Raw genomic sequence first — 16772 nt, 5'->3', positions numbered from 1 at the left:
CTTGTACTCTGTCAATGACAATAAAGTTGAATCTACTCTAATCAAACCCTGAAAGTAATACTGAATTTCACATTAGAGCAATGTCTCCATCTGCACCGACATCAAGACAAGGCATTTTGACAGAACAAGGCCCCCCCCCCCCCCCCCCCCCCCATCACAAACACACACACACAGAACACAGGAGAGCAGAATGGGATTGAATCATCTTTTAATGCCATTAATTTGTTTTCCCAACTCTCTGTTTCAGACAGAATGACATACAGCACTGGGAGGCAGGAAGGTGCTACAGACGCCTCAGGACAGGTACTGTACAGGTACAGGTACAAGTACAAGTACAGGTATAAGTACTGTTACAGGTACAGGTACTGTATGTAGTGTAAACCTCATATGCAAGCTGTTTGTAGAGGCACCAACAAAGGAACAGGCTTGATAACATCATACTGGCTGTTTTCCCGGACACAGATTAAGTCAGATCTTGGGACTACATCATCTATTCAATAGAGACTTCTCGAGACTTTTTGTCAAAGTAGATTTAATCTGTATCTGGGAGACCGCTCCTGTGTGTTGGCCAGGAGTACTGTGGGATACATGACTACAGTGAAACATTGACATGTCGGGGATATGAAAAGGATGGAGTCAGGCCATCTCCATGGAGATGAAACGTACTTCTCCAGATCAGCGTTTCCCCCTGCCACTGAATCTGTTTCACCCTGCCTAAAACCTTTTGGCTTACCTAGAAAATCAATAGAAAATGTTGGTAATGTCACCTCTGGATGGTGACTCAGAGGCCTATGAACCCCACCTGAACAGAAATCTGAAAGAAACACTGATCCAGGTGGGCTGTTTGTACTACTGGGATACATCATTTCCTTACTCACTGAGGTTGGAACACTAACTCTAGATCCGCACGCTTCATTTCAATGATTGCACAAATTTCCCATTGACCACAATGCAGGATTTAGGCAAATGTCGGAATTACACGTACAGACCTCAAGTTAGGATTCCAACCAGTGATCAAAGCACAGTGGTTCACAGAGAGGTTAAATGCACAGGGTGATGAGCAGCATGATTTAACACACCACAACAATGGGGTTGATAACGGAACAGAAACGGGAGGAATTCTATACAGAGAATCTCAGCAGGTTCTAGAATCCCATTGTAGGATTCTGACGCCAACAGCAACTGATGATGCAAGTGACACATCTCCGTGTTACTGCAGGTCAGAAGGCTTCAGGCAGATCTGAGAGAGCTGTCCTGGTAGAGACTCAAGGCTGAAGGCATGTCAATTACTGTTGTCCACAAGGTGGAAACCAAGAGTTGAGTTTTTGTTCTTGAGTTCCGAGGTAAAGAGTTGACAAGCGAGCACCCGTCTGTTGCCTTCAAGGCAGACGATGAAAAACCAATAATCCAAAAAAATCTTAGTAGCTAAGTTCCATGAAATAAACCGTTAAATAAAAGTCTGGTTGTCCACATCAGACATTTAAAATGTCTAGCGAAAAGACAGCAAAATAGACTAGCGAAATAGAGTTGGCAAATCTTAAATGTCACAATTATTTCCCATAAAACAACTGACAGTCTGGTTTAGACGCTGCAAGGCTGTATTTGTCAACTTATAGGCACCATCTGGTGTCAAATCTATTTATCGCTAGCCAATAAATAATAGCCAATTAGTAATAAAAATCTATGTGTACGGCATCTCCTGAGGGACAATTTCTAGTGAGTCTCCCTGGATTGCCTTCTGACGTGCCCAATTCAACTATGTTCCAGGTCATAGAGTGGATACCTGCGCCTAACCAGGACCAGGCCAGACCCAACTGGACCTGACCACGCATTTAAATACATGATTGGTGAATTTTCATATTAACTTACAATATTTTAGTCTTGAAAAATAAAAAAAGAGCTATAATTGCTCTGATAATTAATAATTGCTCTGAAAGTTTTCAGATTTCAGTTTTTTGTAGTTTCTTTTTACATGGGGACACATCATAGCATATTAACACATTAAATAAAGCACACCCATAACATAAAACCCATCTGGGTCCAGACTGAAAGTTTCTGCTCGTACGCAGACCTAGCTAGCTAGCGACCTGGCTAACGATCTCCCAGGGGGAGGGAACGACCACTTCCTCTGAAAAAGGAAATTAAAATACCCGCAAACATTCAGTGTCACTATCAACAACGCGTCTGGGAAAACTAAAACAGCGGCGCCGTGCGGCTTCATTTAGTCATTAATAAAGTCTCATAAAGTCTTAATATTACAAATTAGGACTGCCATTGCTGGTACTAGCAGCCTGGGCAGGTGGACTGCACTCAGCCACAAAAGGTTCAGGACAATAACATCATATATCTTACATTATTATATATTTACACATGTACAGGGTTCCTGGCAGAGGGGAGGAAGATTGTTCTTTTAGAGAGTTAATGTTAAACCAAAAACAACGTGGCGTGCATAGCTACAGTGCAAAGTCTCCCGTGGTTACATCACAATGTGATACGAGGCTGTGTGATATGAGGGGGTCAAGGGTGAGCGACCAGGAGACTGAACCATACCACTGTAAACATGGGAGTAGTATCCTGAAAAGAAACACCCCTCTCTTCCCCTCCTCACTACTGAGCCAAGGGACAGCTCTCTGACTGGAGGAGGGAAGCACTGTTGTTGTTGTTGCTGTTGTCAGATGTGACCTTGTTGATGGGAGGAGATGAGACAAGCTCTATATGTTTCCACCTTCAGCTCAGCCTCTTCTAAAGAGGGGGTGGGTGGCCTCCCTAGTCAACGAGTGCAGAAGGGGGTGGTGGGGGCGCGGGGGTAGGAGGAGGAGGAGGAGGTGTCAAGTAGCCCCATGTCACGTCGCTTCCCTCCGCGGTCTGTAGCAGAGGACTGTGAGGGGATGGAGTCCTTCACATCTTGCCAGCCATCTTGGCTTGCTGGGCCAACTCAGCAGTTTTAGCCTGAGCAGAGAGGAGGTAGGAGGAAAAGGTAGAGAGAAAGGAGGAGGTACATAAAGAGAGAGAGAGAGAGAGAGAGAGAGAGAGAGAGAGAGAGAGAGAGAGAGAAAGAGAGAGAGAGAGAGAGAGAGAGAGAGAGAGAGAGAGAGAGAGAGAGAGAGAGAGAGAGAGGGAGAGGGAGGGTGAGAAACGTGAGAAGCGTGTAAGAGAAGGTCAGACGGTTCATAAGATGTTATGGGTCCATATCAGAGAGATAAGCAGTAGAGGAGAGCAGCAGGACTCACGTGTATGAGCTGGGCCTCGGGGGAGGGCATCTCCATCTCCAGTGTCCTGGCCTTGTCCAGCAGACTCTCCACCTGGGGAGGGAGGGGAGCGGGGAGGGGGGGTATATGTTTAAACCAGAAGGTACGAGACACCATCGTATACAGAGGTTATCAATTCAATTCAATTCAATTCTACTTTATTTATCCCCGTGGGGAAATTCAGTTTGCCACGCCACTCTCTAAAAACAACACATGACAACACAACATAAAGGACAGACAACAATACTGGGCGAGCCATGTATAGTATAAAAACAGTAAGATCATGAAGTATATGGTGAATAAACCACAGCTGACTGTTGTTACTGTATATAATGTTTCAGGTGTCTATTTATGTCTATTTTTATTTTATTCTATTATTCAATTAATTTTTTGTTTTGTTGTTTGTGGTGTGAGCTGCTGTAACGCCTTAATTTCCCCTCGGGGATCAATAAAGTAGGCCTACCTATATCTATCTATCTATCTATCTATCTATCTAAAACACAACATTTCTAATTTTTCTTTCCCATTTAGGTATAACAGTCACATAAACCCCGCCCCCCCCCCCCCACGAGGTTCACATAACAACATACCTTCCTGTCCCGGACGATAGGGGCGGTGTCAACCAGCTCCTCCAGAGAGGCGTTGACGGGAGTGTCTTTGACAGCGGCTTCGCTCTCCGCAGGAGGGGGCGTGGACTTCTAGAGAGGAAACAGGGAAAGACACGGCGTCAGGACACTGTGTGTGTCTCTCTGTGTGCGTGTGTGTGTGTGTGTGTGTGTGTGTGTGTGTGTGTGTGTGTGTGTGTGTGTGTGTGTGTGTGTGTGTGCGTGCGTGTGTGTGTGCGTGCGTGCGTGCGTACCTCCAGTTTGACCACGGGGGGGATGACGAGGGGTTTGGGCTTCAGGTCTGTCAGGTACATGGCTCTGGACATGAGCAGCAGAGAGGGGGGCACGTTCTCCTTCAGGTGGAGGTCCAACCACTGGGGGGGGGGGGGGGGGGGGAGAGGTCATTAAAAACATGAAAACCATTTATGACAATCTAAGACAGAAACACAGACAGAGTGAGACCCAGACGGCCAGTGGTCCCAGGAGTGAGACCGGGAGTGAGACCAGGAGTGAGACCAGGAGTGAGACCGGGAGTGAGACCAGGAGTGAGACCAGGAGTGAGACCGGGAGTGAGACCAGGAGTGAGACCAGGAGTGAGACCAGAGACACCAGAGGAGAAGGTCACAACTCTGACCCAGTAGAACAACAGAATGAGAGTGGTGGCCTAGGGGGGATAGTGAGTTGGAACTGGTGGTCAGAAGGGTCACGAGTTCAAATCCCACCCGGGAACACTGCCGCTAGTGTGCCCTTGAGTAAGGAAGGCACTTAAGCCCGAAGCTACTCCTTGTAATCTCTAATTGTGAGTCGCTTTGGATGAAATGCTTGAATGGTTCAGATGTAAGGTTTAATGCGTAGAGAGTAGAATGAAAAAGTCCTTGAATGGTCCCTGAGGCCATCCTCACACACCGGCAGGGGAGGGAGGGAGGGAGGGAGGCTGGTGGGGGTAGAAATCGGAGGATGGGCTCATTGTAATAGTTCACGGTACGGTATCAGGAATGGTGTCGTTCAACAACACCACGTTCGCTACTGTTGCTCGTACCCTCCCGTGCGTCACGACGAGCCCATCCTCCGATGTCGACCGCCACCAGCTGTTCACGCGGACACTGAGTTCAATCAGCTCTACGGCCTTTTCGTAGATGTGTTAACGGGGGAGGGGTGTGAGAGAGAGGGGGGAGGGAGGGGGGTGAGGGGGGAGGGGTGTGAGAGAGTGTGGGGGGAGGGAGGAGGGGTGTACCTGTTGCAGCTGGTGCAGTAGTTGTTCGGTCGTCAGTCCCAGCGACCTCATTCCCCTGCTGTGACAGGCGGCCTGCAGCTCGGACACGCTCATCGCAGCCACGCCCTCTGTAGAGATCATCTACACACACACACACACACACACACACACACACGTTACAAGGTGTGCAGGTGCAAACACGTCTAGGCAGGGAGGGAACGGGGAGCGTGAAGGCGTGGTTCATGTGCTCTAATGATACACTTCGGCTGCAGAGACATTAGATAACATGCACTTACACAGGCATGTAGACATGTTGGGACTGTGGATTTCACAGACATTTTGTGTGTGTGTGTGTGTGTGTGTGTGTGTGTGTGTGTGTGTGTGTATGTGTGTGTGCGAGCGTGCGTGTGTGCGAGCGTGCGTGTGTGCATGTGCATGTGTGTGTGTATGTGTGTGCGTGTGCATGTGTGTGTGCGCATGTGAGCATAAACATGTGGGCGTGTGCATGTGTGTATGTGTGAGCGTGTGCACACATGTGTGTGTGTGAGCGTGTACGTGCATGCGTGCGAGTGTGAGCGTGTACGTGTACGTGCATGTGTGCAAGTGTGTGTGTGTGTGTGTATGTGTGTGCGTGTGAACGTGTCTCTGAGCATGTGTGTTTGCGTGTGTGTGTGTGAGTCTCTGAGCGTGAGCGTGTGTGTGTGTGTGTGTGCGCGTGTGTGTGTGTGTTCCTCTCACCTCGTCGTCAGCCTTGATGGTGCGCAGCTGCAGCAGCAGCTGGAAGCGCAGCAGGTTGTTGGTGCCGATGGGCTGCAGCTCCAGCAGCTTACACAGAGCCACCAGCTGGGGGCGCTCCAGGTGCTCCAGCGTCAGCTCGTCCTCAAACAGCTTGGAGAACTTGACGATGTCCTTGGTGGTGGGCTGCTCTCCTGTGTGGCGCACCTGGTGGTGGGGGGGGGGGGGGCGGGGGGGCACAACACAGCTTGAGAGAACGCCTATAAGGGGTTAGGGGTGCTGGGGCTAAGGACTAGGGAGTAAGGGGGTTAGGAGAGTAGGGTGTAGAGGCTAGGAAATAGGGTGAAAGGGCCTAGTGTTTAGAGTAAGTGTGTAGGTGTGTAGGGCACTAGAGGTTAGGGTGTAAGGGTGTGTACCTTTTGGACGTATGTGGAGAAGGAGTGCTGGGTCTCGTCTCCTTGCTGGGTCTCGGCCTTGTTCCTGCGGGCCATCTCCCCGATGGTCTCCTGGAGGAACTTGGCCAGCTCCAGCTTGGCAGCCAGGCCCTTCTTCTGCTTCTCCACCTGAACAACATCAACAACTCCATTAGCTCAGGCCGCAGTGTTTATGTGTGTGTTTATGTGTGTGTGGGGGGGGTTTGTGTGTGTGTGTGTGTATTAGAGTGTTTGTGTGTGTGTGTGTGTGTGTGGGGGGGGGGGTTTGTGTGTGTGTGTATTAGAGTGTTTGTGTGTGTGTGTTTGTGTGTGTCTGTGACGTGTGTGCGTGTATGGGGGTGTGTGTGTGTGTGTGGGGGGGGGGGGTGTTTGTGTGTGTGTCTGTGACGTGTGGGGGTTTGTGTGTGTGTGTGTGTTTGTTAGGGTGTTTGTGTGTGTGTGTGTGTGTGTGTGCGTGTGGTTTGTGTGTGCGGTTTGTGTGTGCTTGTGACATGTGCGTGCTCTGCTTGCCTTCTTGCTCTCTGTCTCGAAGGTTGAGGGCAGCATCTCAGGGAAGAGCTTCAGGAAGACAGGAAGCAGGAACTCCATGAAGGGCACGATGATGAAGAGGGAAAAGGGGACCAATCGGAACAGGTCCACACACGTCCTCAGGAGCTGTGGGGAAGGGGGGGGTGGAGGCAAGGCATGGGGTCACATCTTCACATTCACCAAATCGTTGGTTCAACACAACATGCTGGGAAATGAACACACCGCTGTAGGTGGAGCATCACACTCTTGTGATGAGGGAGTCTGAGAAATATAAACCTAAGTCTCCCTCAGACCTTGAGTATGCCCTCTTGGCTTAACGGTAGACACTCGTGATCCAGGTCCAGGTTTGAAACCCTGGTCGTCACACAGGTGTCTCTACAGCACAGGACAGGCTACTTACTACTTCCTTGTCCTGCGTGACTCAGTTGGTAGAGCGTAGTGCCAGCAATTCTACAGTGGTGGCTTACAAGATAAAGTATACAGTCAATGTACTGCAAGTCACCTTGGAAAAAAACGTCTGCTAAATGTCATATTATCAAGGTTTCTATGGTGAAAACTGCCCTGTCTATGACATCATTGACCCTCTAACCAATTTCTATCAAGCACAGTTGACACAGTTTTTCTCCTCTAACAGGAAACACCTGTAGAGATGCAGCTTCCTGTAGAACAGATGACAAATTCCAACAGTTGACTGACAAGTTGATTGCACGGCAATAAATCAGTAAAAAAAAAAAAAACTCTGCATTTCACAGTAATTTGTTTCTTCCTGACTGCAGTTCGCCTTATTAACGAGGCCTGGGACCCCCACGGACACTGACTGTTATCTTGACCCACAACCACACTACACTATTTTTGTAAATACTTTTTCATCTCTATTATTATTTTTCACTGATGTTTTTGTCTGTTTTTGTCCTCGCACTTTGTTTATTGTTATGCACACCCAGACAAAAGAACATCCCTTGTACGTGAAAACCTACATGCCAACAAATCTGTTTCTGATTCAGTACTTAACAGTCCTGTCATATAGTTGGTCTCATCAAAGGAAACAGTAACTCTAGCCTATGTAAGAACCCCATGGGCCGGTTTCACAGACAAGGCTTAAGCCTAATCCAAGACTAAAAAACATCTTCAATGGAGATTTTACATTGAAAGTGTGATTTAGTCCAGGACTAGGCTTAAGCCTTGTCTCTGAAACCGGCCCCATGTGTTCTAAGTTAAAGACCCACCTGTTTTCCGTTGTCTACATGTCATAGGCTGTGTATTTGTGCTGTTGTAATTATGTGTGTTTTTAAATTGAAATAGTTGTTTTTAAATTGTTTAAAATTGTTGTTTTTACCTATTGTATTTGTGCTTCGAAATTGTGTGTTTTTAAATTGAAATACCGGTAGTTGTTTTAAATTGTTTTAAACTGCTGCTTACCTATTGTAAAGCACTTTGATGTAAAGTGCTATACAAATAAAGTTAATAATAATAATTATTATTATTATTATTATTATCAGAACCTCACGTGATCTCTGAACCCCAGGGGTCGACTAGCCAAAGCACAGCTGTGTCACTGACACAGTGGCACGCCGCTGTCATGTGTTATTATTACTGTGTTATTACAACATCCCCGACAACAACAACAACACTGTGGAGTGTTGGCTAGGATATGAGGTTAGGGACAAAGCACCAGCGCTCTATTCACTCCAGAAACAGCCAGGCTGTCACTGTGCTGATTCAGCAGCACTGTTCATAGAAGACACACAGGTGACGCATGTCTGTTTGTCTGTCTGTCTGCCTGCCTGCTTGCTTGCGCACCTGTCTGACTGTCTGCCAGCCTGTCTAACTGTCTGTCAATAGAGGACACACAGGTGATATCTTTCCGCCTGTCTGTCCATAGAGGACACACAGGTGATGTATGTTTGTCTGTTTGCATACCTGTCTGTCTGTCTGTCTGCCTGCCTGCCTGCCCTGCGGTAACCTATAGCCACTGCACTGACGAGGTAAACAACATCCTGCAGCAATAATGACTCGACCCAGAAACTCGACCCAGAAACTGACACTGTGACATGCCAGCTATGTGACAGCCCAGGTTCAGAGCTGTGTAAGAGCCTCCTCAGGCTGAACACAGAACAACCACCTCAGGATAATCACATATAACTGACACACCTTACGACCTAAAGTTTCCTGACATTTACATTACATCTTTTGGCATCTAGCAGACGCCTTTAACCAAAGCGACTTACAAAAAAAGTAAGTGAATCGTCTATCCTTCAGCCATCATAACAACAGGTAATTTTACTAGGTCAAGGGGCCATTGGCAGTTACAGAAGTTGCTAGAAATGCTAGAAGAAGCATTTTTTTTTTCTATCCTTATCTCAGCTCTGTCAACGCAACCGAAGTGCTGTCACGTTTCTTCAACGTCCAAAGGCCACGAGTCAAGTGATCCTCGGAGCCTTCGGGTTTACAGGGGGTCACACAAACAGACAGACAGGACGTCCTGCTGGACACTACAGAGCGGTTGGCCTACCCTCCTGCGCTCCCTCCTGGTGAGCAGTTGGCCGTGCAGTAACCCCCAAACCATCCTCCCCGCGATCTTGGTGTCGATCCCCAGCAGGCGGAACCCGTGGTAGTAGTGTTTCAGCTCGTCTAGCACCCTCTGTCCGATAGACTTGCGTGCTACGGCTCTGTCTGGCGCAGCAGCGGCGCTGAGCGTAGGGGCCCCTGGCGCCGCTGTGGCCGCCGCGGGGACTGAGTCACTCGGGGCGGGGACAACGTCCCCTGTGGGCCCCTTAACATCCTGTAGCCTGGCGCATGACTCGTGGAGAAAGCGGACCGGAACGAGGGCGAGTCGGTGGTGGGGGTCGGTGCTCCCGTGGAAGATGGGCCGTGGCGCGTGGTGTGTGGTTTGGGCAGTACTCCTAGGAAAGTCCGACAGGTAGCGAACACATGTCGCTGAAGGGAGAGGCGCGCAGTGCCGCTGTTTGGTGAGCAAATAGGACCCCCTGCAAGGTAAACAGCAGAAAATACACATTAGGTAAGGCCTAAGGCATACAACAATATAAAGCACATTACGAATGAAGGCATTTCATAGTCGGCGTGTAGTTTACTTTTTAACACCATAAAACAAAGCTGAGTGTTAGATGATGATCATCATATTTCCTTTTTGTCATGAGGAATGGGCTGGTTTACATATCTCACCTTGATCTAGTCACAGCAATCAGCACTTGGGATCCAAACGCGACCATGTCGGGATGTCCTGAAATATCAACAACAACAACAACAGTCTGGTTAAAACCAACCCCGGCGGCTACATTATGTTGTGGCAAATCACATCACACAACACGTCAGCCAGGGCTTCTCGAATGAAAGTAAGTGACTCATGATGTCACCACAGCCCTTCATAATAATAGTCTGTTCATCCTCTCTGTTGTCACTCAACACTGCCCCCAGCGGTGAACAGAGGAAGTGACCCATGTCACCACAGCCCTTCATAATAGTCTGTTCATCCTCTGTTGTCACTCAACACTGCCCCCCAGCGGTGAACAGAGGAAGTGGCGCGACAGCTGGCCACGGGTTTCTCCTCTCACGTGTAGTGTTGTAGGCCTTCTGTGTCGTTAACATTCCTGCTTCATACACAACAACCAAGGCCCAGGCGGCGAGGCCCTCTTGGCTGGCTATATATAACTAGCTACAGATTTACCCAAAGCAGGTGGATTATGTCGGTCATATGACAAATTGAGCATTTAAGACAAACTAGTAAAAAATAATAAGCGCATTGTGTAAGCAGCAGAGGGAACTTGTTGCATTAGATAAGCTGACGAAACCATTACACTATTAGTAACGAAAGCCGGTGTTGGTATGGCCCGGATGATTTATAGCCGGATAGTGGATTACTATATTACGAAACTATCTTTTATAAAATCACCACCATAAAACGTTAGCGACGTCAAACACAACACTGTTATTAATCACCGCTATGGATTGACAACGCTAGTTATATCGCTATTTTTTAGATCTAGTACAACAACGAAGCTATTTACAACAAGACAGCCGTATTATGAAGGCTTGCTTAGGAAGAGCAGGATTAGATAACATACCTTATGAAATGTTATTAGTCCGTTACGAGACGATTCCTCATGGAGAACTAGTGGTGTAATTTTCCGTGTCCTTGTATTAAAATATTCCACTGCTAGATTGGTGACCATTCGGTTATGACGGCTCGGGTGACTGCAGACCTGCGCATGCGCACAACCAGACCGGAGCTAGCCTGCCAAGCTAGCTAGCTTAAGCTATCCTACAGGGGTCAAATTACAACTCAGCAACCAGCTGAGATACCAGCCGCACCCGGAGCTAACAGAGAGCAGATCTGTATTCAGTATCTTTAGAAATTAGAATTACACCCGTAACACAATCTTGTCGAGAGAGAAATACTGTGTTACAAAGAAGGCACTCTTTTATCACATCAACAGATCCAATGTTATTATTTCTGGCAGGTACTGTAGTCCTTGGTGATGGTGACGGAAACCCAAGAAGGGGGAGTAGCCCGGGTGTGGTTTAAAGGATAGCTGTGACCTCCAATCACAGCACTCACAGGGTAACTCCCTTTACAGGACTGATGATGTGTAGACCAATCAGGTGACGTCTGCTTGGTTCGGGGCGGGATGCTCCTCGCCAGCGCCGCCCAATGGCACAACGGCGCAATTGCAGTTATGCTTGTGTGTGTAAAGACCAACGTTGGGACCAATAATACCCACTTTATTACTAGTATTTACATGTGAATGACTGGGGAATACCCACGCTATCTTACTATTTACATGTGAATGACTACAGTGACGATGTTGTTTGATCTCGTATTGGTGGTGATCACTTCCCCCCTCTCACAGCCCTCCTGGATCTCCCGCCTAGCTCTGAAAATGTGTTTAGAAATATAGTTTGTCAAACTAAAGCTACAATAAAAAAGTAGAAACTACTTCGTCCACCTTCATCACCTGGCTCAGGTATTACCCGTCTGTCCACAGAGATGAGATGAGCATATCATTGTCAGTGATTAGATTAGATACGATTGAACTTTATTGTAATTGCAGAGTACAAGTACCAGACAACAAAATGCAGTTTAGCATCTAACCAGAAGTGCAAATAGTGATATAAAAACATGATATAAAAACATGACAATGATAGTGATAGGTACAGTATGGCAAGTACGGTAGTTTAGAGGTATATACAATGATGAGCTATGTACAGTTAAGGTAGTTAACTGTACAGTTATGTACAGTATGTAATGTACAGATGTATAAAAGATGCTATATCAAAGAGGTATGAGCAATGTGCAAAAATACTGTATGTGCAAAGGTAGTATTGTAAACAGCAGTAGTGCAAAGGCTAAATTGGATTGTTCACAGTGTCTGGGGGGGGGGGGGATACTGAGAGTCATTGTACCCCAGGGTGGGGGAGGGGGGATCTCTAGATGGTAGGGGATCAAACTGACCGTGGCTGGGGTGTGCGAGGTATCCATGGCGATGCTTGGTATCCATGGTGATGCTTGGTATCCATGAGGATGCTTGGTATCCATGGTGATGCTTGCCGCCCTCCACCGACACCGGGCTGCCTGGTGGGACTCGATGGTAGGGAGTTTGGTATCAATGATACTCTGGGCGGTTTTCACCACATGTTGCAGGGCCTTCCGGTCGGACACAGTGCAACTTTGCCGTACCACACTGTGATGCAGTTGGTTAGGATGCTCTTAATGGTGCAGCGGTAGAAGTGAAATTATTCATATTATCTTTTGGAGTCAGATATGACTTAATCTGAATTCGTGTCACGATTATGTAGAGTCCGCTCTTATCATTTCAATAACCGCCTGAAGTTTATTAAGGAATAACTGTACATCTCATTATCACTTTTCACTTTTTTATTTTATTTTCTCTCTTCACAATTACAACTCATATAATTGTCGATTCATTCAATACATTTCTGCAGCATAACTCTATGATATGTGTAATACTCGCTTCATGCTGCTTCAGCTGCATCCTTGGAAGAACCACTGAGATGGTACAGCTGAAGAACCCTTTTTTCATAAAAAAAACATTTTTCTATAAGAGTATGTAATGTTTATTATAGAGTATCTGTGATATGCCTTACATCTGGCTGACAGTTGATGGTGTTTCTCAAAAACATTTGCTACAAGAATATTAATATCATAGAAATTCAATAAACTTCTTAGTTTTATGTCTTTATCTTGTTGCTTTTTTATTGTTTTCTTGATGATCATATCTTTCGAACAACCAAGATATTGATATCAGGAAGTTCTATCATTTGTAGACACTAGCCCTTTGTTCATGTTCAGGAACTGTGATCATTGATGACGGTTAGAAAGGTACAGTTTGTTACATGAGATTTATGGCATATAGTGAGAGAGAAATAAAATGTATTTAAACAAAAGTAAATGAATAACTAATATATATATATATAAACCCTAATTAGTGTCCGTTTTCTTCAAATAATAATCCCATTTCTTCCAATACTTTTCTCTTTTTTCTTTCTGTAGACGCAGGGTGTGGGTCATCTTTTCCATGGAGCGTACATTATTTACTATTTTTGTAAAAAGGTCAGTGTGTTTTGAACAGAACAGAATGTGATTGCAGGATAGAGGTTACAGTAGGTCCTATTATAGCAGACAGGCCCTGCTGCAGACAGACTATCTGGGTCAAAAGGACAACTTCTACAGGAGAGTCTGGGGTTCTGCCAACAGTTTCACCTGGATCTGTACAATTGGACTACGCCCATGACCCCTGTTAACTACTAAACTGAAGAGTCTACTATTAGACAAAGGATAGCAAGCTGTTGAAGTAATTAATGAGGACAATAAGAGCAAGACCAGGAGAGAGATATTTTTTTTGTAAATACTGTAAAGCTCACTTTGAGTCAAAAGAACTAGTTCCGTAACTCTCAAACCTGGTGTTAACCAGTTTTATACTGGTTGATACGCCCAACCCTGTGTATCTTTCTATCTAAACTTCCTGTAAAATGTATATAACCTGTTGATGATATTTGTGTGTGAGTGTAATATTGTCTGCAACTCTGTCATCAAAAGTTCTCGCGAGAAAGCGAATCTCTCACTCCCTCTGCTGTGTACAGAACAGTATGTCCTGTTCTCTCAACCTGTCTCTCCCCCCCTCCCCCTGCCTAGTGTGGGACTGGAAGAGAGCCTCTCCCCTTCCATCTTGTCTCCTCGGGGACTAGGAGAGTGCTCCCGCCCTCTCGCCCCCCCCTCCCCAGCCTGGTGGATATGAACTTCCTGCATAAGTCAACTGTCTGGTTGAACCTGTTCTTCTGCAGCTGCAGAAGTAGGTTGGAGTAGCTGGGTTGCCAGATTTGGCTACTTCTTAGTGAATTTGGTGGGATTTAGGCCCTGGTTGAGCTGGAATATGTAACTGAAATCTGGCAACACTGTACAGTAGTGGCAACTTCCTCACCTCTGAAATGACATGATACAGTATGTCATAGGGGGACAACTAGCTGGGCAGGTGAGGATTGCAGGTGTTACAAGGTAGGAATCTGGATTCTTGTAATAGTTTGTGTGATGTCAACAGGGGATGATTCACACACAGACACACACACACACACACAGACACACACGCACACACACACACACACACACACACACACACACACACACACACACGCACCCTAAATGGAGCCCCCAATTACATTGAATGTCATTTAATTATCATACATGACAAACAACTAATATGATGACTTGTATTCGTTGCCTTGCCAACACCATTGAAATTAAAAAATATCTTATACATCTATATAAACTTCATGGACTGTGATTTTATTCCTTTAGAGCAGTGGTTCTCAAACCTCTCCTCGGGGACCCCCAGCCCCCCCACATATTTGATCTGTTGAATCAGGGGTGCTGGTGGTGGAACAGATCAAATATGTGGGGCGGTTGGGGGTCCCCGAGGAGAGGTTTGAGAAATTGTACTTGATTAGTTGAATCAGATGTGCTGGAACAGATCAAATATGTGGGGGCGGCTGGGGGTCCCCGAGGAGAGGTTTGAGAACCACTGCATTAGAGACCTCCACCACTACCATTCATCAGAGGACAACTTTATTTTAAACTTGCATTCACATTTAATGAAACGTTTTATTATTCTCTATTATCATTGCCATATTTGTTCTTTCTATACGTTCTCCCTTCTTGTACGGTCCAGCTCCCCATCATCCTTGTGGTATCCCACCTGTCCACGGACCGCATCCATTAGGAATCACTGCCCTTCAGATGCACAGGACATTTATAAAAGAGTTACAACTTTGTCCATCATTTCCACTATCAATGAGCATTATTGCCCCTACTTATATTCCATGCTTGCAGTAGGCCTAGTGGCTCGGGATGTTACTGAACGAACCCCGATTGATCGTTCATCCCTATATAGATTGATTGAGAATGTTTATTTTGGTCCCCTATGCAATTCACAATACAGATATTGTAAAAAATATACACAGTCACAATTTATAACACCAGGACCAAAAAGGTGTAGGCTGAAGCCATGGCTTATTGCGCCTACCCTTGTTACATGTATGCATGTCCCCCCATGAATGCATAATCAAAACATTGAAACTTTTATAAACAAAATTTCACTTACGCATGTCAACAAAAAGTTCAAAAAATACCAAACAAAACCTATATTTAAACCTCTGTTTTATACTTGTTAATCATCATTTTTTAAAAATCCTTTTAGTGTACTACACATTTTCATTTCCTTTTCAAAAGTATTCCATAAATTAACTCCTTTAACTGTTATACATCTTTGTTTTGCATTTGTTCTAATCTTTGTTTTCATAAACATACATATTCCTCTGAGTTCGTAATTACTCTGTCTAACTTGAAATAGTCTCTGGATACAGTCTGGAAGCATCTTATTTTTTACTTTATACATTACTTGTGCCATTTTGAAGTCCACCAATTCTTTAAATTTGAGATCATAGGTGTTTATGAATAATTTGTTAGTTGGTTCTTGATAGGCAGCTCTGTTTATAATTCGTATAGCTCTTTTCTGTAGTAAATAAATTGGATTTGTGATTATTTTGTATGTGTTTCCCCACACTTCCACGTATATATAGACATATAGACTGTAGATGTCGCTCACATTCCGTGACGCGCAGGTCTCGTCTCTCTCTCTTCCGCAGTCAGCTCCGGTGATCTCCGGCGGAGCGGGTTCAGGTTGGGTTCAGGTTGGGATAGTTACCTGGACAGGTTGTGCGTGCGGGACAAGCGCTAGAAATGGTTTGACATGCAAACTTTGTCATCGGTCAAACGTCCTTCACGGCCACAGTTGCACAACCAACAAAGACTGTCACCATTGGATGCAGAAGGTATTTATTTTTTTATTGTTGTGATCAGATGCGTAAAGAGACAAGGGAGTCATTACAATAGCCGCATGTGATCGATCGTCAATGTCAAGTTGGTAGGTAGTAGTCCTAGTGAGTGTACGTGTCATGATTACAATGGGAAGATCAAGGGTCAGGCTGTGATGTCATTCTCTCTCTCTCTCTCTCTCTCTCTCTCTCTCTCTCTCTCTCTCTCTCTCTCTCTCTCTCTCTCTCTCTCTCTCTCTCTCTCTCTCTCTCTCTCTCTCTCTCTCTCTCTCTCTCTCTCTCTCTCTCTCTCTCTCTCTCTCTCTCTCTCTCTCTTCCTGTCTCTCAGTTTGGTGAGAGTTATATTCCATTATTGTACATTTAATGAATGGGTCATTGAAGAGACCTGTCAATTGTTGTTTACACTTTGATGTCATCACTTGCAGCAGTGTGATACAAAGCAGTGTAAAAAAATAATATGTTGCAATATGTTGTCAGTACATTTCATCATGTTAAAGTAGATGGTGTAATGCAGTCTCTTATTGGTTGTGTGTTTGGACCTGGGATCATCACATGACACATCCTTCATCTGACCATCTCTGGCCCAATCGAAAAAGTCCCCTTTCTTCCTTGTGTCCTCTATCCTCTTCCCCATCTCCAAACT

General features: G+C 45.7%; 1 protein-coding gene across 1 annotated transcript; it reads right to left on the bottom strand.

Annotated features, from left to right (window-relative positions):
* Positions 1-200: 200 nt before the first annotated feature.
* Positions 201-11113, bottom strand: LOC308173134 (LETM1 domain-containing protein LETM2, mitochondrial-like). The gene is made up of 11 exons (XM_080548105.1): positions 10846-11113; positions 9947-10004; positions 9276-9750; positions 6746-6889; positions 6218-6364; positions 5805-6008; positions 5088-5207; positions 4108-4227; positions 3839-3946; positions 3231-3302; positions 201-2949 (listed from the first exon to the last, which is right to left on the bottom strand). Exons 2-11 carry the CDS (start codon positions 9991-9993, stop codon positions 2899-2901), a joined length of 1488 nt encoding a protein of 495 aa, XP_080404231.1. The 5' UTR covers positions 9994-10004; positions 10846-11113; the 3' UTR covers positions 201-2898.
* Between the last annotated feature and the right edge of the window lie 5659 nt (positions 11114-16772).

This window comes from Nansenia antarctica, assembly GCF_963989245.1.
Source record: "Nansenia antarctica genome assembly, chromosome: 18".
Lineage (NCBI taxonomy): Eukaryota > Metazoa > Chordata > Actinopteri > Argentiniformes > Microstomatidae > Nansenia > Nansenia antarctica.
Note: the sequence above shows the minus strand (reverse complement) of the source record. Positions and strands in the feature narration are given on the sequence as shown.

Bases quoted from the DNA above. Each gene is read 5' to 3' on its own strand.
- LOC308173134 (XM_080548105.1), bottom strand. From the start codon at position 9,993: ATGGTCGCGTTTGGATCCCAAGTGCTGATTGCTGTGACTAGATCAAG. The intron at 6,009-6,217 runs GTACACACCCTT...CCCCACCACCAG, and splicing joins TCTCCACATACGTCCAAAAG to GTGCGCCACACAGGAGAGCA. The intron at 4,228-5,087 runs GTACACCCCTCC...CCCCCCCCCCAG, and splicing joins TACTGCACCAGCTGCAACAG to TGGTTGGACCTCCACCTGAA.